At 44.0% G+C, this 20488-nt stretch overlaps 1 protein-coding gene across 1 annotated transcript in view; it reads left to right on the forward strand.

Moving 5' to 3' along the window:
* Window positions 1-20015, forward strand: part of LOC141272101 (uncharacterized) — a 60030-nt gene extending 40015 nt beyond the window's left edge. Inside the window, exons 7-9 of the mRNA XM_073682415.1 lie at window positions 15267-18176; window positions 18597-18775; window positions 19271-20015. Coding sequence (XP_073538516.1) covers window positions 15267-18176; window positions 18597-18775; window positions 19271-19945 — 3764 coding nt within the window. The 3' untranslated portion in view covers window positions 19946-20015. The remainder of the gene's footprint in view (window positions 1-15266; window positions 18177-18596; window positions 18776-19270) is intronic.
* The last annotated feature ends 473 nt before the right edge of the window (window positions 20016-20488 follow it).

The following is a 20488-nucleotide window of genomic DNA, read 5'->3' on the forward strand; positions in this document are numbered from 1 at the left end:
GTGGGTGATAACCGTATGCACCGAAGACCGGTGACCTGCCAGTGGACTCTTGACACTGATTATTAATGGCAAATTCTGCTAGCGGTAAGATGCCCAATTCTCCTGATTTTCAGAGACGAAACACCTGAGGTAGGTCTCCAAATTCTGATTGACACGGTCGGTCTGTCCATTCGACTGAGGGTGGAAGGCAGAGGAAAAGGACAGCTGCACCCCCAGTCGAGAACACAATGCCTTCCAGAACTTGGAAACAAACTGGGTCCCCCAATCTGACACCACATCGGAGGGAATCCCGTGAAGCTTCAAGATCTCATTTATGAACGCCCGAACAAGTGTCTTGGCATTTGGAAGTGCAGGCAATGCGACAAAGTGAACCATTTTACTGTACCTATCTACAACCACCAAAAACACCGTTTTTGCCTGCAGAAACTGGTAGGTCAGTAATAAAATCCATGGACAAGTGTGTCCATGGCCTACTAGGGATAGGTAGCGAAAAGAGAGTACCAGACGGATGGGTATGCGAAACCTTAGAACGCGTTCAAATACTACAAGCAGCTAAGTGTTCAATCACATTCCAAACCATGGCAGCCAAAAACTACGAGAGAAGAGGTCCGCGGTTGCCTTACCACCTGGATGCCCAGCAAGCACAAAGTTATGATGTTCCTTAATTACTTTGCGGTGCAGATTAGATGATACACATAACTTTCCTGAAGGGCAGAAGGCAGGGGCGTCCCCCTGAGCCTCCAACACCTCACCCTCCAGTTCAGGATACAGTGCCAAAATTACTACACCTTTCTGTAATATCGGGACAGGGTTTGCATGGTCACCACCGCCAGGGAAGCTCTGGGACAAAGCATCAGCCTTGACATTTTTGACCCATGGACGAAAAGTGACAACAAAATTGAACCTAGTAAAAAAACAGGGACCATCTGGCTTGCCTAGGGTTGAGCCGTTTAGCTGACTGGAGATATGACAGTTTCTTATGGTCAGTAATAAAAGTAACCAACCAATGTCGCCATTCTTCTAACACCAATTTGATCGCCAATAGTTCCCTATTACTCATGTCATAATTTCTCTCAGCCGAAGACACTGGCTTGTGAAGGCAACGTAACTGGCGCACCTCAGAGGGGAACAGCACGGCCGTCTCCCATGGCAATGGGTTTGCACGGACTGTTTGGATCACCCAGCTGCGATCCGGAGGACATCTTTTGCATTTGAGTTGTGAGTTTTTGCAAATACGTTTAAGTTGAACTTCCCTTGGGTCGCGGCCTCATTACAGCACAGTGTGAACACTGCTGCACTACAATATGGTGGAGAATGCGGGCAGTAGGAACTGACGCATACCCCAAAAGCTGCATGTCCATGATCAAGCCTGCAAAGCTACAGCTCAGGCCTGCTGACATGGAGGAGCTATTAAAGCAGTTGCCACTCACCCAGCAGCAGCTGCAAATCTAGCACAATGAGCAGCAGCTACTGTATCAACAGCAGCAGAAAACTAATGAACTGATTTTGCCACAAATTGCAGCCCTGCGAGAGACGGCCCTACCGTGGACCCCCGATTCGTTCTGATGCCCGAGACAAAGTCAAGTCAGCACTGAGGAAGATAAGTCCTGAGGATGACATGGAAGCTTTCCTCACTGTTTGAACGCACAGCGGAGCGAAAGAGCTTGACAATTTCTGAGTGGGCTGAGATGGTGGCCCTGTTCCTGTTGGGAGATGCCCAGAAGGCGTGACTTCACCCGGGAGGATGCCCTGAACTACGGGAAGCTGAAAGGTGAGATCCTTGCCCAACTGGGGGTTAACACTTATGTGCGGGCACAATGTGTGTACCAGTTTTCCTTTGCGGAGTCCCGATCCGCTAGTTCTCAGGCATGTGACTTGTTACAGTTAGCCAAAAAGTGGCTCCAGCCGGAAACTTTGAGCCCAGCCCAAATGGTAGAAAAGGTAGTGGGTGACCGGCTGGTGCAAACTCTGCCAGCAGCCATACAGCGTTGGGTGGGGCAAGGGGACTCGGGTAACCTAGACCAGGTGGTTAGCCTGATCGAGCGGTATACAGCCACCCAGGACTTTGTACGGGACTCTGCCCCACTGCGGGTAGCACACCGGCCCCTGCAAGCCCAGGAGTCTTGATGGGGGTCACGTCCCTCTACTGTGGACAGTCGGAATCATGCCCATACTGAGGGGGTACCCCGGAGTGAGGGAGACAGGAGACCAGTTTCCCCTAAATTGGTCTCGAGGACTGGCTGTGCCACTGCTATTAGGTGCTGGCGATGCCTAGGGCCAGGACATGTAGCTGCCAACTGTCCCCCTGACTCCTGAACCCATGGACTATGGGTTCACATGCCAGTTGTCTATGTATGCTCGGACCATCTACCCCGCCAGTCCAACGGGTGAATCCCATCTGTGCCAGGTGCACGTCAATGGACATCGAGCGGAGGCTCTCTTGGACTCAGGGAGCCCATGGGTAATTGATCTCTGGGATAGAACCCACTGGGGTAAAGTCGGCATTGTATGCATACATGGCGAACTCCATGAGTATCAGACGGCAGAGGTCACCTTTTCCACTCCGCGTGGAAAGGTTAAACATGGTGGGAGTGGTAAAGACTCTTCCCTACGGGACTGTGCTGGGAAGAGATTTACCCCTATTTTGGTCCTTGTGGGAGAGTAAGATTACCCCTCCCAGAATAAAGATGTGTCCGGGTGTGGAACCCGAAGATCCCGAGTCAGGGATACATGCCATAGGGATCGCCATCCTAGGAACAGAGTGTAAACCCGATAGGTTTCCCCTAGAGGTGTTGGCAGGAGAGGTCGATGAGACCAAATAAGTTGCAGAGCTGGAAGTGTCCCCTGGTACTTTTGGGACAGCCCAGTTCCAGGATCCCACTATAGCCTGAGCATGAGAACAGATGAAAATGATAAATAGGGTGGCACAGCAGCCTGGCGCAGAGGCGGTTTTTCCTTGTATGGGGGGGTCAACCAGGAATTGTTATACCGGATTGACAAAATCCAAAATAAAATAGTCGAACAGCCGGTAGTGCCCAAGTCCTATGGTCAGGCGGTGCTCGAGATGGCTCGCACACACGAGCTGGGTGGGCACCTAGGGGTTAAAAATACTAAAGAACGTATCTTGCAGCGATTCTTTTGGCCCGGGATATACGATGAGGTACATAGGTTTTGTGAATCTTGCCCGGAATATCAGCTGACCACACGCACCGCCAGCTTTCCTAGTCCATTGGTTCCTCTGCCTATCATAGAGGTACCATTTGAACGGATTGTGTTGGATCTGATGGGGCCCATTGCAAAGTCAGCTCGTGGCCACCAGTACATACTTGTTTTCGTAGACTATGCTACCCGTTACCCGGATGTCATTCCGCTTCGCCACACCTCCGCTAAACTTATTGCCGGGAGCTGTTTGCCATGTTCTGTCTCCTTGGACTACCTAAGGAGATCCTTACAGATCAGGGGACTCCCTTTATGTCCAAGGTGACAAAAGAACTGTGCAAACTGCTTAAAATAAAGCAGTTACGCACGTCTGTGTACCACCCACAGACCGATGGATTAGTTGAGAGATTTAACAAAACTCTTGAGTCTATGTTGAAAAAAGTGGTAGCCAAGGATTGGAGGGGTTGAGACATGTTACTGCCCTATTTAATGTTTATAGTCCGCGAGATACCACAGATTTCCACGGGGTTCTCACCCTTTGAGCTATTGTACGGCAGGCATCCTAGGGGTCTGCTGAATGTAGCCAAAAAGACGTGGGAACAGGAGCCTACGCCGCATAAGAGTATAATAGAACATGTGGCAAGTATGCAGGACCGAATCGCGGCGTTCATGCCTATAGTAAAAGAACACCTCCTTTATGCACAGGCTGCACAGAGTCGAGCATATAATAGAAAGGCCACGGTCAGGTCCTTTAAAGAAGTGGATCAGGTATTAATATTAGTGCCCACCGCAGAGAGTAAGCTCATGGCCAAGTGGCAAGAGCCATATGAAATCAGGGAAAAGGTGGGGGAGTTAAATTACAGAGTATACCAATCCAAGAAGAGGAAACCCAAACAAATACACTGCTCAAAAAAATAAAGGGAACACTTAACAGAATATAACTCCAAGTAAATCAAAGTTCTGTGAAATCAAACTGTCCACTTAGGAAGCAACACTGATTGACAATCAATTTCACATGCTGTTGTGCAAATGGAATAGACAATAGATGGAAATTATTGGCAATTATCAAGACAAGGAGTGGTTCTGCAGGTGGGGACCACAGACCACATCTCAGTACCATTGCTTTCTGGCTGATATTTTGGTCACTTTTGAATGTTGGTTGTGCTTTCACACTTGTGGTAGCATGAGACGGACTCTACAACCCACAGAAGTTGCTCAGGTAGTGCAGCTCATCCAGGATGGCACATCAATGCGAGCTGTGGCAAGAAGGTTTGCTGTGTCTGTCAGCGTAGTGTCCAGAGGCTGGAGGCGCTACCAGGAGTCAGGCCAGTACACCAGGAGACGTGGAGGGGGCCGTAGGAGGGCAACAACCTAGCCCCAGGACTGCTACCTCCGCCTTTGTTCAAGGAGGAGCACTGCCAGAGCCCTGCAAAATGACCTCCAGCTGGCCACAAATGTGCATATGTCTGCACAATCAGTTAGAAACCGACTTCATGAGGGTGGTATGAGGGCCCGAGGTCCACAGATGGTGGTTGTGCTCACAGCCCAACACCGTGCACGACGCTTGGCATTTGCCACAGAACACCAGGATTGGCAAAGTCGCTACTGGCGCCCTGTGCTCTTCACAGATGAAAACAGGTTCACACTGAGCACATGTGACAGAGTCTGGAGACGCAGTGGAGAGCGATCTGCTGCCTGCAACATCCTTCAGCATGACCGGTTTGGCAGTGGGTCAGTAATGGTGTGGGGTGGCATTTCTTTGGAGGGCCGCACAGCCCTCCATGTGCTCGCCAGAGGTAGCCTGACTGCCATTAGGTACCGAGATGAGATCCTCAGACCCCTTGTGAGACCATATGCTGGTGCGATTGGCCCAGGGTTCCTCCTAATGCAGGACAATGCCAGACCTCATGTGGCTGGAGTGTGTCAGCAGTTCCTGCAAGATGAAGGATTGAAGCTATGGACTAGCCCACCCGTTCCCCAGACCTAAATCCGATTGAGCACATCTGGGACATCATGTCTCGCTCCATCCACCAACGTTATGTTGCACCACAGACTGTCCAGGAGTTGGCGGAGGCTTTAGTCCAGGTCTGTGACGAGATCCCACAGGAGACCATCTGCAACCTCATCAGGAGCATGCCCAGGCATTGTAGGGAGGTCATACAGGCACGTGGAGGCCACACACAATACTGAGCCTCATTTTGACTTGTTTTAAGGACATTACATCAAAGTTGGATCAGCCTGTAGTGTGTTTTTCCACTTTAATTTTGGGGATGACTACAAATCCAGGCCTCCATTGGTTAATAAATTTGATTTACATTGATGATTTTTGTGTGATTTTGTTGTCAGCACATTCAACTTTGTACAGAACAAAGTATTCAATGAGAATATTTCATTCATTCAGATCTAGGATGTGTTATTTGAGTGTTCCCTTTATTTTTTTGAGCAGCGTATATCACATCAATCTGCTTAAAGTCTGGAAAGACTGAGAATTTATGATTACGGAGGCGACTCCGGTCAAATCGTCTGTGGACCCTCCGACACCGGCTCAGGAGGAGGCCGGGGGAGAGGTAAAGATAAGCGACGCTCTCACGAAACAGCAGCGACAGAAGGCTCAGAAGTTGATGCGGCAGAATACTGACATATTCTCAGAGCTGCCTGGCCTTACATCTGTGATCCGACATGACATTGTCACCGACACTCGGGTAAGGGTACGAATGAAACCATACCGTATGCCGGAGGCAAGCCATCGCAGGTGAGGTAAAACAAATGCTCCAGTTGGGAGTCATCGAAGAGTCCAAGAGTGAGTGTGCTAGCGCCATTGTGCTGATTCTGAAGCCGGACGGATCGTTACGATTTTGTAACGATTTCTGAAAATCGAATGAGGTGTCAATTTTTGACCTTTATGTGATGCCCTGGGTGGATGAGCTGATCGAGAGACTGTGGCAAGCCCAGTACTTCTCCACGCTTGATCTGACCAAGGGTTACTGGCAGGCGCATCTGACAGAGTCGGCGAAAGAAAAGACAGCCTTTATAATGCCGGAGGGTCTCTTTCACGATGTCGTCTTGCCTGTTGGATTACATGGTGCTCCGGCTACGTTCCAGAGGTTGATGGACATAGTGTTAGAGCCTTATCAAAAATATGCATCAGCGTATTTGGATGATATTATCTTCTTTAGTACCGACTGGCATACCCACTTGTCCCAGGTACAAGCAGCGGTGGATTAACTCAGAGCCGCGGTATTAATGGTGAACCCAAAAAAATGTGCGGGTCTCAAGGAAGCTCGGTACTTGGGGTACGTGATTGGCCGTGGGGTTATTAAACCCCAAATAAACAAGATCGAGGCCATTCAAAACTGGCCCCGGTCTCTTACTACTAGACAGGTAAGAGTATTCCTCGGCATCATTGGGTATTACCGACGGTTTATACCTAATTTTGCTGGATCGGCACTCCTGACCAATTTCTTAAAGGGAAAGAAGTCTGTCATGGTTCAGTGGAATCAACAGGGCAGGAAGCGTTCCAATCCATGAAGTTGGCTTTATGCGGACAGCCGGTCCTCACCAGCCCCAACTTCAAGAAAGGCTTTATAGTGCTAACAGATTCCTCGGAGGGTGGCCTAGGAGCGGTGCTGTCACAGGAGGCGAACGTAGAAGAACATCCGGTTACCTACTTGAGTAGGAAACTTACCCTGGCAGAGAAAAATTATAGCGTAGCGGAGAACGAGTGCTTGGCTATTTAAGTGGACCTTGGAGTCCCTACGCTATTATTTGCTCGGGTGACAGTTTCACTTGGTATGGATGAGAAATGCCAAGGAGAGGAATGCTTGAGTCACCAGATGGTTCCTGTCACTGCAAAATTTCAGTTTCTCAGTAGAACATTGTGCGGAGAGGTCACAGGGAAATGCAGATGCCCTGTCACGGGCACCCTGTATGGTGACAGGTGTTCAACCCTACAAGTTTGAACAGAGGGGGGGGGTATGTGAGGCAGTGAGAGGGGATCATATACGAGGTTTGGTATGTATCCCCCAGGATGCGCATAGAGGCCTATTGAACCCACTGGAGTGCATTGCAGTCACAGGCACCGCTGTGGTTGCAGTGCAAAATAAAAGTAAGTGGAGCTTATTCAAGCTATTTGACCAAGTCGGATTAAGAAAACCCGGCAGGGGCTTTTATTTTTGGAGCGATCTACAGGATGGAAGTGGGGCGGATCACTCCCTACAGCCGGGTCTTACAAGTGGCTCATGTCCACAGGTTTTATTTAAAAACCTGCAGCAAAGGTTTGGGTGTGTCAGTGGTTTGTTTGCAAGCTGCAGAGCAGGAAGCTCTGTGCACTGCAAGCCTGGGTGAAGGCACAACACAGGCTTGTGAAGGCAATGTAACTGGCACACCTCAGAGTGAAACGGCGTGGCCGTCTTTCACGGCAACGGGTTTGCACGGACTGTTTGGATCACCCGGCTCCGATCCGAAGGACATCTTTTGCATTTGAGTTTTTGCAGATAAAGACGCTTAAGTTGAACTTTCCTTGGGTCACTGCCTCATTACCGCACAGTGTGAACACAGCCACACTACGGGGCCCACTCAGAAGTTTCACCATCCCAGACCAAAACCCTAGCTACGCTTCTGGTGACACCACTCCATCCACTACTATGGGAACAGTGGTGTAATTTGTGACCCATGCTCCATCCACCATATTACTACTCCCGTAGAAGTGGACAGAGTCAGGTCACACACTATACCACTGCTCCCCTAGAAATGTGTAACCTTGCTCTGTCCACTTCTAAGGGAGCAGGGGTGTAATAGAATAAATATCCAGTAGATATAGAATTTCACAATAACACATACTACATATAATAAACTTGCACCCTTTTGTACTTTTTATATGTCATTAAAGGGTGTTTACCCTAATAAATGAAAAAAACATGTGGGGTCCCTCCCTATTTTTCGTAAACAGGTAAGGTAAAGCAGACAGCTGCGGGCTGATATTATCAGTCTGCAAAGGTCCCTGGTTATTGGGGCCTTCCCAGCCTAAAAGTACCAGCCCGCAGCGGCCCTAGAATTGGCGCATCATATTAGTCGCTCTTTGCCTGCCCCTTCCCGATTGCTTGGTGCGGTGGCAATCGGGGTAATGGTAGTTGTGGTTGATGACAGCTGTGAATTGTCAAAATTCACATCTGGCACCAAGCCCTGTGGTTAGTAATGGAGAGGGGTCCATCAGACACCCCCACTACTAACCCACTAAAAAAACAGAAAAATAAATGTTATTTGAATAGACTCCCCGAATCTTTCCCTGATTCATCAATTTATTTTTGAAAAAAAACCAAAAACAAACAGGTCCGACGTAGTCCATGGCGCTCCCACGACTATCCCCAAATCCGACGTCCAAAGGATATGGAGCTTTGTTCAGAGAACGACGCTCCATAGGCTGTAGCATTAGCCACCCTGGGTCCTGTTGCGCTTCGCAAGACCCGGCGGCTGTGATGAACAGTAACCTCAGTAACTACACCGCTCATCAGAGTTGCTGAGCCCTCTGTATAATGGCCCCACATAGTGCCCCACAGTGTAATGGCCCCATATAGTGCACCAAAGTATAATGGCCCCATATAGTGCCCCACAATATAATGCCCCACAGTATAATGGCCCCATATAGTACACCACAGTATAATGGTGTCACCCATCCTGGGTATATGCCCCCCTCCCAGGTATATTCCCCCCCATCCTGGGTATATGCCCCCTCCATCCTGGGTAGGTATATGCCCCCCCATCCTCGGTAGGTATATGCCCCTCCATCCTGGGTAGGTATATGGCTCCATCCTCGGTAGGTATATGCTCCCATCCTGGGTATATGCTTCCATATAGTCAATGCAAAGAAAAAAGCAACCAATAAACGCTTCTATTTACCTTCCACGCTCCCACGCAGTGCTGTGTCTGTCTGCTCTGAAGATGTCAGCTGTGAGCAGTGATAACAGGTGACAGGCTGAGATCACCGGACCCCACTGCAGATACTCACCCTGACCTCCACTCCCGGCGCCTTCTCTCCCTGGCAGCTCCTGTCATGGCATGCACGGACTGAGCAGTGCTTCTGATGACGGGGGGAATGTGCAGCTCACAGCTTAGACTGCGGGCTCCACAAAGATGGCCGTAATCCCCTCCCAAGGCTGGGACCTGGACCACCCAGGGGGCGTGCCCAGGTCGCAGCTTGAGGCAGGAGGAGCGGCCTCTAATGTTAGAGATGGGTTCAGTGACCCGACTGCTGTCTCTTATGGCCAGGACTGCCATGAGTGAGGTGTGTAAGAGTGCTGCTTAGCTTCTTACACACACCCCAAATAAGAATGGCAGCCCCCAGTGGCTAATGTAAAAATGAATAAATAAACTGGTGGTACATCTAATTTTGTATTAAAAATAATTGATTAAATAATCAGTAATTATTAATGCAAAATTTTAAATCATGGCACCTTCACTTTAAGTGTGTTCCTGTCTCCACCCCAGGGTTACTGTTTTAATTTTCTCAAAAAGGTATTCAGACATCTCCTGGCTGGACTCATTGAGTTTGATAAGGCTGGGTTCAGATGTCTGTGACAGTTACATTTGCAGTCTACAACCTTATTTAGCTCTGCGTGCAGCTCTAGATATGCTTTGCAGATGGGTGTAGGAGCTGCCTCCTATTGCATGCAATATCATGATAAATTAGCTGGCCCAAAATATCATATATTTCAATAATACATGTTTACCAATCGGTGGTCACACAACTGGTTCTGTTGGCTTCCATCACGTATAAAAAGAAGTCTAAAGGATTTGTTCTTTTTTCTTGTATTCACTGCTTATTTCCATTTAAAAACAAAGTCAAGGCTTACAGTGGGTGAAATAAGTATTGAACATGTCAGCTATTTTCAAAGTAAATATGTTTCTAAAGATGCTATTAACATGAAATTTTCACCAAATGTCGGTAACCACCCATCCAATCCACACAGTCAAAGAAATCAAACCATAGAACTCCATAAATTAATTTATGTGTAATAATGAGAAATGGGAAAAAATATTGAACACATGAAGAAAGATAGATGTAAAAAGTCATTGAAAGTCATGACATCAGCTGAAATCTATCAGTAATTAGATAGCAATCCTGTCACCTAGTGAAAACTGATATCATCTGGTTCAACTTTTGGCCGATAAAAAGGTGTCTTATTACCAAGGTGCCACACAAGAAATATCTCATGATGGCTAAAATCAGTGAGCTATCTCAAGACCTTTGCAACATTATTGTTTTAAAATACACTGATGGAATTGGTTACAGAATAATTTCTAAAATACTAAAGGTTCCAGTGAGCACTGTTGGGGCCATAATCCGGAAGTGGAAATAACATAATTTCACCATAAACCGGCCACGACCAGGTGCTCCCTGCAAGATTTCAGACAGAGGACTGAAAAGAATATTCACAAGAGTTGTCCAAGAGCCAAGGACCACATGTTGAAGTCTACAGAAAGATCTAGATTCAGCAGGTACAATTGTTTCAAAGTAATGCTCTCAACCTCCACGACCTGTATTCACACTCACCACGCAAGACTCCATTGCTGAACAAGAAGCATGATCAAGCATGTTTAAAGTTTGCTGATCAACATTTAGGCAATTCTTTGAAATACTGTGAGAATATAGTCCATCAGATGAGACCAAAATTGAAACGAGGGTGAACATTTCAGAAAGACAATGATCCCAAACACATAGCCACGGAAACTCAATTGGTTTCAGAGAAAGAAAACCTGCTAGAATGACCAAGCCAATCACCTGACCTGAATCCAATAGAAAATTTATATAAGGAATGAAAGCTCAAAGTTCATAGAAGGGGCATACAGAACCTTCAGGATTTGAAGAGTTTGTGTGGAAGAATAAGCAAACTCACACCTGATCAATGCATGCGACTACTTTCTTCATACAGTAGGCGTCTTAAAGCTGTCATCACCAACAAAGGTTTTTGTATGACGTATTAATTAAATTTCAGTAAGTATGTTCAATACTTTTTCCCTGTGTCACTTCTCATTATTACATATAACTTAGTTTGGATTGGATGATTGTTCCCAACAACTGGTGAAAATTTCATGTCAGTAGCATCTTTAGAAATATATTTACCGTATTTTTCAGACTATCTAAGACGCACTGGACCAATGTTGTGGTGGAGAACAGGAAGAAAAATATTTTTTATAATATGGGGGTCCGTCTTATAGTCTGAATAGGTATCTTACCTGGGCCCTGTGACGTGCCGGGAGGGGGGGAAATATGATAAACGTGTACATAGGCGGGGATTTGGTGGAATAACAAACAGATGGGCGGGGATAACTTGGCGTCCGGGGGACGTCAAGCCTGTGAAAAACCAAGAAGATAAAACTACTCTTCAATCAAACCTCTACTATGGGCCATACAGGTATGTATAGATTTACTTTTCTATACCCTGTATGCTCATACTAGAGGTCTGATAACTCCAAAGTGGTGACAGATTCCCTTTAATGAAATGCTGGAACACTGCAGGTGCATTGGTGTCAGTGGCGCCAGCGACGACATCGGGGAGATCGTACAATATCCTACCACTGCCGTCACTTTGACAGGGACGACACTGGGGAGATCACACATTATCCCACCGCTGCCGTCACTCTGTCAGGATGTCACAGGATTGAGCAGGGATTCGTGCGCACTCGAACCCGATTAGTCACTGCGTAGCTACCAGCAAGCGAGCAGAAAGCGTATGGCGTATACCCCTCTGGATTCCAACGCATGGAATATGTGTATACGCCCCCGTACGGTTATTGCCAGCTTCACGATAGCCCAATTATTTTTATTCGCTGCCACCACTGACCGAGTTTGAAATATAATACAGGCCTGGTCGGACGCCTGCGTTCTGGTAGCGTATATGGTTCAGGGGAGGGAGTGATTACAGAGCAAAAGAAACAGGACTATTAAATTTTATATTTAATCCAAAAAGGAGGCAGTGTTTGTATATTTTTCCTAAAGATTTTACAACAGGGGACAATACAGTACAGAATATACAGTTACACAAAATAAATAGGATTAAAGAAGAAACTTACCATAAAGTTCGCAGAGACGATTCAGTATAGCTGAAGGGGGGCGCCCCACTTATTGATTTGACTGTTATCAAACGAGATCCGTTGCTTATAAAGTCTAAACCACCCTGGCTGGGCGGGGCTCCAGTCTTCATATTTTTATTAGAATCTATAACTTCTGGGATAACTTATCGCTGGTTTACCGCAGAAGCGTGCAAGCGACGCCATATTTTCCAGTATGAATTTACCTTTTTTAGAGACCATACATGGACATGGCAGAGCTGCGGTCTGTTATTCTGGTACAGAAAATTATGCATACTGTTCCTTGGCTGACCCTGCCACTAAAAATATGGGTCCCATTATTATCAGAATTATGGAACTTCCAATATTCCACATTTCGTGTCGGTGCCTAAACGTCTCTAGTTTGCAGCTGGCTATTGTGAGTAGTGTGACAGAGTTCCTTTGAAGCTCCTGACTAAATCTCATCTACGTGTAAATTTGTCGCAAGCCAGTGCCAGTGGAAAACACACTCGCGTGTTAATTGGATTTGCCACCTCTCTTTGTACTGCCATCTGCCTAGTAGCCACCTCTACTGTGTGGGCTAATTTGCAGAGAAATCACTCTTTAGATTGTCAGCTCTTCTCTTGTGACAAATGGTATAGGGAAGGAGGGAAGTTTGGGAGAAAATTTTAATATTTTATTAATATTTTTATGACAATTTGTCAGACCGAAAGGCATAACCAGACTCTCGAAATGCCCTTCAGTGGTATTGAACGCTGTTTTCCATTCATCCCCTTCTCTGATTCTAACCAGATTATAGGCTCCCCTTAAATCCAACTTGGAGAATACCTTAGCTCCCACAACCTGGCTGAACAAATCTGGAATCGGAGGAAGAGGGCATGGCTCGCGGATGTTTTTTTGATTTACTTCCCGGAAATCTAAACCGGGATGTAGTCTGTGATCTTTTTTCTTCACGAATAAGAACCCTGCCACCACGGGCGAAGATGAGGGTCTGATATGTCCCTTTTCCAGACTTTCTGCAATGAAATCCTGAAATCCTTCATGGCTTGTCTATTAGGGCCAGAAAGATTATACAGTCTGGACTTTAGTAGTTTAGCTCCGAGGGTCAGGTTAAATGAACAATCATATTCACGATGAGGAGGTAAATCCTGACACCCCCTCTCAGAAAAAAACATCCTCAAAACCAGACAGAAATGCAGGCAAGATTTCCATAGAGACTGTAGAAAGGGAAATATCTAAACAATTCTCATGGCAGTAATCTCCCCACTCAATGACCTGGTTTGCCAATCCACCAACGGATTATGTTTTACCAACCAGGGTTGACCCAAGACAATTGTGGTGGGAAGACCGTCCAGGACATAGCAAGGGACTATCTCACATTGAACCGACTCCACCCTCAGTCTTACATTATGTACAATCCGTGTCAGAGCTTTCTGTGCAAGTGGCGCTGAGTCGATGGCGAAGATGGGAATAGGCTTAGCTAAATTACAGCAAGCAAGACTATGAGTTCTCACAAACTCAGATTCAACCATGCTAACTCCAGCTCCACTGACAACAAACACAGAAATGTTCTCGGTTTTGGTCTCTAGCACCACCTCTGCTGTCAGGATAAACCGAGAACTGCAGGGTGATGATAAATGCACCCCTTCCTTATCCAACTCCAGACTACCAAGGGTTAACCGAGTCTCCTTTTGCTTAGGCATCAAAGGACAGGCCATAATAAAATGTCCCTTTTTTCACAAAAAAACACATCTTTTTTTTGCGAATCTCTGGGGAAATGTACGAAGCAGAGGCTCCCCCTAACTGCATGGGTTCCTCCACCTCCCCCAGTAGTGGATCACCTCCAGACAGCCACCCCAGCCGAGGGACATAACCCCAGAGAAGGTGATCTTACCCACCTATCTCGAAGGCGTCTATCAACATGTATAACCAAAGACATGGCAGCCTCCGGGATTGGATTGCAGGATTGGGTACGTCCGACTACAAGGCGTGGTCTCGCTCAATACAAGTGTATGGAGAGCGAGGCTGCGCCCACTGGCCAGGGGTATGTATAACACATACATACCCTTCTGTACCAGGTCTCATACCGGCGAATCACCGCAGCGCACAGTGCCTGCGCTAGGAGGATTCATAAGTTTACAGTCACACAGAGTGACTGCAGACTCATCACTTTTGACCGGACAACCCCTTTAAGGGAGACAATCACAGGGGGAGACACTTAGCTTGAGCAGGCTTCAGAGAGATTACACCAAACGTCCTCCAAAGCACCAGAGAGGAAGTAAGCTGACAGCTATAACTCCACAAGGGAATATGTGAATATCACTGGCACCTCCCTGCAGCAACTGAAAGTATTTAAACACCCAGGCCAGGGTGTCAATCAGAGCAGAAGGGAGGTAGCCGCTGGGTTCTAAAGTGAGAAGGATTTAAGAAGGCGTCTGCAACGCCAAATGAAGTGACCTTCTGCTGCCAGCTGCAGAGCGACTGTCTGTCACATCTGACACACCCGTGACACTGTGTCCGCCTGTCTATTTGTCTGGCTGTTTCTATGATGAGGAACATACTTGTGCTTCAGGGCATGCCTGTGGGCAGGTCTTTTTTTTGCTGATCTGGACTAGAGCACCAAGGAAAGACCCTGCCTCCAGTCCCGCCCTGAAGCACAAGTATATCATAAACTCAAAACTGCAAACACTGATCACACAAGAACCACGAGATGGATTTCTTCACCTCAGGTATCATTTTAATTAGTGCAACAGCCCCAACTTGACAATGCCTGTAGTTTACTTAGTAAAATCTTGCTGACAGATTCCCTTTAACATATGGAGAAGATGGGTTTAAGAGAGAAGGAAACAATTGAAAGAGCACAAACTGGTAACATATCATAATCTATTAGTCCTATCTTTATGGACTACTGTCTGTGTCAGTTGATAATTAAAGTTCATTGCAATTTGTATGGAAATGTTATAAAGTATATAATATAAATTTTAACATAATTTCAATGCAATGTTATTTGAAAATAATAAAATAGGTTTTATTCTTGGCAGATGACTGTACGAGAAACTCAGAGGGGCATCTGATATTTTCAGATTCTTCTACAGATGAACATGGTATCACAAATACATGTGAAGAACATGTCATTATCCCAGATACATCTCAAGCACTTCTCAGAAAAAATCTGTCATCTGCTCAACAGGTCTTTTCTTGTTCTTCAGCGAAGACCAATATGCAAGACAAAAGTCAAATTATGGTTGCTGAACATCAAATTACTCATATAGAGGAGAAACCATGTTCATGTTCAGTTTTACCCGTAGAACAGATAAAAAACACAAGGGAAAATCAATATTCATGTACAGAATCTGGGAAATGTTTTAATCTAAAAAAAAATATTATTACACATCACAGTATTCACACAGGGGATATACCATTTTCAAGTTCAGAATGTGGCGAAGAAAGCAAGAAATCCAAACTTGTTATAGATCGGGGAATTAACACGAAAGAGATGCCATTTTCCTGTTCAGACTGTGATAAACGTTATAACAAGAAATCCAAACTTTGTAAACGTCAGAGAATTCACATAGGGGATAAACCATTTTCAAGTTCAGAATGTGAGAAGTCTAGCGAGAAATCCAAACCTGCTACAGATCAGGGAATTAATACGGGAGAGGAATCATTTTCATGTTCAGCCTGGGGTAAATGCTATAATAAGAAATCAAAACTTGTTACACATCAGATAGTTCACACAGATGATAAAGCATTTTCAAGTTCAGAATGTGGGAAACCTAGCCAAAAATCTAAACTTGTTACAGATCCGGAAAGTAACAGAAGAGAGAAGCCATTTTCATGTAGAGAATGTGGGAAATGTTTTGAGTGGAAAACAAATCTTGTTACACATCAAAGAATTCACACAAGAGATAAAGCATTTTCAAGTTCAGAATGTGGAAAGCCTAGCAAGAAATCCAAAGTTGTTACAGATCAGGAAATAAACACTGAAGAGAAGCCATATTCATGTTCAGACTGTGGGAAATGTTATAATAAAAAATCCAAACTTGATACACATCAGAGAATTCACACAGATGATAAAGCATTTTCAAGTTCAGAATGTGGGAAACCTAGTGAGAAACCCAAACCTGTTACAGATCAAGAAATTAACATGGGAGAGAAGCCATTTTCATGTTCAGACTGCGGGAAATGTTATAATAATAAATCCAAACTTGATAAACATCAGAGACTTCACACAGATGGGAAAGCATTTTTAAGTTCAGAATGTGGGAAACCTAGCCAAAAATCTAAACTTGTTACAGATCTGGAAAGTAGCAGAAGAGAGAAGCCATTTTCATGTAGAGAATGTGGGAAATGTTTTGAGTGGAAAACAAATCTTGTTACACATCAAAGAATTCACACAAGAGATAAAGCATTTTCAAATTCAGAATGTGGAAACCCTATCAAGAAATCCAAAGTTGTTACAAATCAGGAAGTAAACACTGGAGAGAAGCCATTTTCATGTTCAGACTGTGGGAAATGTTATAATAATAAATCCAAACTTGAGAAACATCAGAGACTTCACACAGATGGGAAAGCATTTTTAAGTTCAGAATGTGGGAAACCTAGCGAAAAATCCAAACTTATTACAGATCTGGAAATTAAAACTGGACAGAAACCATATTTATGTTCAGACTGCGGGAAATGTTATAATAAGAAATACAAACTTGATACACATCAGAGAATTCACACAGGTGATAAAGCATTTTCAAGCTTAGAATGTGAGAAACCTAGCGAGGAATCCAAACTTGTTATAGACCAGGAAATTAACACGGCTGAGAAGCCATTTTCATGTTCAGACTGTGGGAAATGTTATAATAAGAAATCTAAACTTGATACACATCAGCGAATTCACACAGGGGAGAAGCCATTTTCCTGTATAGAATGTGGGAAATGTTTTGAGCGGAAAACAAATCTTGTTACACATCAGAGAATTCACACAGATGATAATGCATTTTCAATTTCAGAATGTGGGAAACCTAGCAAGAAATCCAAACTTGTTACAGATCAGGAGATTAACTCGAGTGAAAAGCCATTTTCATGTTTAGACTGCGGTAAATGTTATAATAAGAAATCCAAACTTGTTACACATCAGAGAATTCACACAGAAGAGAAGCCATTTTTAAATTCAGAATGTGGGAAACCTAGCGATAAATTCAAACCTGTTACAGATCGGGAAATTAACACAGGAGAGAAGCCATTTTCATGTTTAGACTGTGGAAAATGTTATAATAAGAAATCCAAACTTGATAAACATCAGAGAATTCACACAGATGATAAAGCATTTTCAAGTTCAGAATGTGAGAAACCTAGCGAGAAATCCAAACTTCTTACAGATCAGGAAATTAACACAGGGAAGAAACCATTTTCCTGTACAGAATGTGGGAAATGTTTTGAGCGGAAAACAAATCTTATTACACATCAGAGAATTCACACAGATGATAATGCATTTTCAATTTCAGAATGCGGGAAACCTAGCGAGAAATCCAAACTTGTTACAGATCAGGAAATTAATACGAGTGAAAAGCCATTTTCGTGTTTAGACTGCGGTAAATGTTATAATAAGAAATCCAAACTTGTTACACATCAGAGAATTCACACAGAAGAGAAGCTGTTTTCAAGTTCAGAATGTGGGAAACCTAGCGATAAATTCAAACCTGTTACAGATCAGGAAATTAACACAGGAGAGAAGCCCTTTTCATGTTTAGACTGCGGGAAATGTTTTAATAAGAAATCCAAACTTGATAAACATCAGAGAACTCACACAGATGATAAAGCATTTTCAAGTTCAGAATGTGGAAAACATAGCGAGAAATCCAAATTTGTTACAGAGCAGGAAATTACCATTGGAGAAAAACCATTTTCATGTTCAGAATGCGGGAAATTTTATAATAATAAATCCAAATTTGATACACATCAGAGAACTCACACAAGGAAGAAGCCATTTTCATGTTCAGAATGTGGGAAATGTTTTAATTGGAAAGTAAGTCTTGTTGTACATCAGAGAAATCACACAGGGGAGAAGCCATTTTCATGTACAGAATGTGGGAAATGTTTTAATTGGAAAAGAAGTCTTGTTGCACATCAGAGAAATCACACAGGGGAGAAGCCATTTTCATGTGCAGAATGTGGGAAATGTTTTAATTGGAAAGTAAGTCTTGTTGCACATCAGAGAAATCACACAGGGGAGAAGCCATTTTCATGTACAGAATGTGGGAAATGTTTTAATTGGAAAGTAAGTCTTGTTGCACATCAGAGAAATCACACAGGGGAGAAGCCATTTTCATGTATAGAATGTGGGAAATGTTTTAATTGGAAAAGAAATCTTGTTGCACATCAGAGAAATCACACAGGTGAGAAGCCATTTGCGTGTTCAGAATGCGGGAAATGTTTTAATTGGAAACATAGTCTTGTTGCACATCAGAGAATTCATACTGGTGATAAAGCATTTTCAAGTTCAGAATGTGGGAAACCTAGCAAGAAATCCAAACTTGTTACAGACCAGGAAATAAAAATGGGAGAGAAGCCATTTTCCTGTTTAGACTGTGAGAAATGTTATAATAAGAAATCCAAACTTGATAAACATCAGAGAATTCACACAGATGATAAAGCATTTTCAAATTCAGAATGTGGGAAACCTAGCGAGAAATCCAAACTTGTTACACATCAGATAATTCACGCAGAAGAGAAGCTATTTTCAAGTTCAGAATGTGGGAAACCTAGCGATAAATTCAAACCTGTTACAGGTCGGGAAATTAACACAGGAGAGAAGCCATTTTCATGTTCAGACTGCGAGAAATGTTATAATAAAAAATCCAAACTTGATAAACCTCAGAGAATTCACACAGATGATAAAACATTTTCAAGTTCAGAATCTAGGAAACCTAGCGAGAAATCCAAACTTGTTACAGAGCAGGAAATTACCATAGGAGAGAAGCCATTTTCATGTTCAGACTGTGGGAAATGTTTTAATTGGAAATATAATCTTGTTACACACCAGAGAATTCACACAGGGGAGAAGCCATTTTCATGTCCAGAATGTGGGAAATGTTTTAATCGGAAAAGAAATCTTGTTGCACATCAGAGAAATCACACAGGGGAGAAGCCATTTTCATGTACAGAATGTGGGAAATGTTTTAATCGGAAAATAAATCTTGTTGCACATCAGAGAAATCACACAGGTGAGAAGCCATTTGCGTGTTCAGAATGCGGGAAATGTTTTAATTGGAAACATAGTCTTGTTGCACATCAGAGAATTCATACTGGTGATAAAGCATTTTCAAGTTCAGAATGTGGGAAACCTAGCAAGAAATCCAAACTTGTTACAGACCAGGAAATAAAAACTGGAGAAAAGCCCTTTTCATGTTCAGACTGCGGTAAATGTTATAATAAGAAATCCACACTTGATACACATCAGAGAATTCACACAGGTGATAAAGCATTTTCAAATTCAGAATGTGGGAAACCTAGCGAGAAATCCAAACTTGTTACACATCAGATAATTCACACAGAAGAGAAGCTATTTTCAAGTTCAGAATGTGGGAAACCTAGTGAGAAATCCAAACTTGTTACAGATCAGGAAATTAACACGGCAGAGAAGCCATTTTCATGTTCAGACTGCGGGAAATGTTATAATAAGAAATCCAAACTTGATAAACATCAGAGAATTCACACTGATGATTAAGCATTTTCAAGTTCAGAATCTAGGAAACCTAGCGAGAAATCCAAACTTGTTACAGAACAGGAAATTACCATGGGAGAGAAGCCATTTTCATGTTCAGACTGTGGGAAATGTTTTAATTGGAAATATAATCTTGTTACACACCAGATAATTCACACAGGGGAGAAGCCATTTTCATGTACAGAATGTGGGAAATGTTTTAATTGGAAACATAGTCTTGTTGGGCATCAGAAAAAATACACAGGGGAGAAGCCATTTTCATGTACAGAATGTGGGAAATGTTTTCATTTGAAACGTAGTGCTGTTAGACATCAGAGAATGCATACAGGTGAAAAGCCATTTCCATGTTCAGATTGTGGGAAATTGTTTAAAGATGAATCAAATCTTGCTGCACATCAGAAAACTCACATAGTGGAAAAACCATGTTAGGGGTGTGGGAAATGTTTTGCTGGTAAAACAGATCTTATTAGACCTTAGAAAACTAACACAGGGAAAAAGCCATTTTAATTATCAGAAAGTGGGAAATATTTTACCAAGATATTAGAC

This window comes from Phyllobates terribilis, unplaced genomic scaffold, assembly GCF_046119375.1.
Source record: "Phyllobates terribilis strain yellow unplaced genomic scaffold, ASM4611937v1 Scaffold_5__5_contigs__length_657084704, whole genome shotgun sequence".
Lineage (NCBI taxonomy): Eukaryota > Metazoa > Chordata > Amphibia > Anura > Dendrobatidae > Phyllobates > Phyllobates terribilis.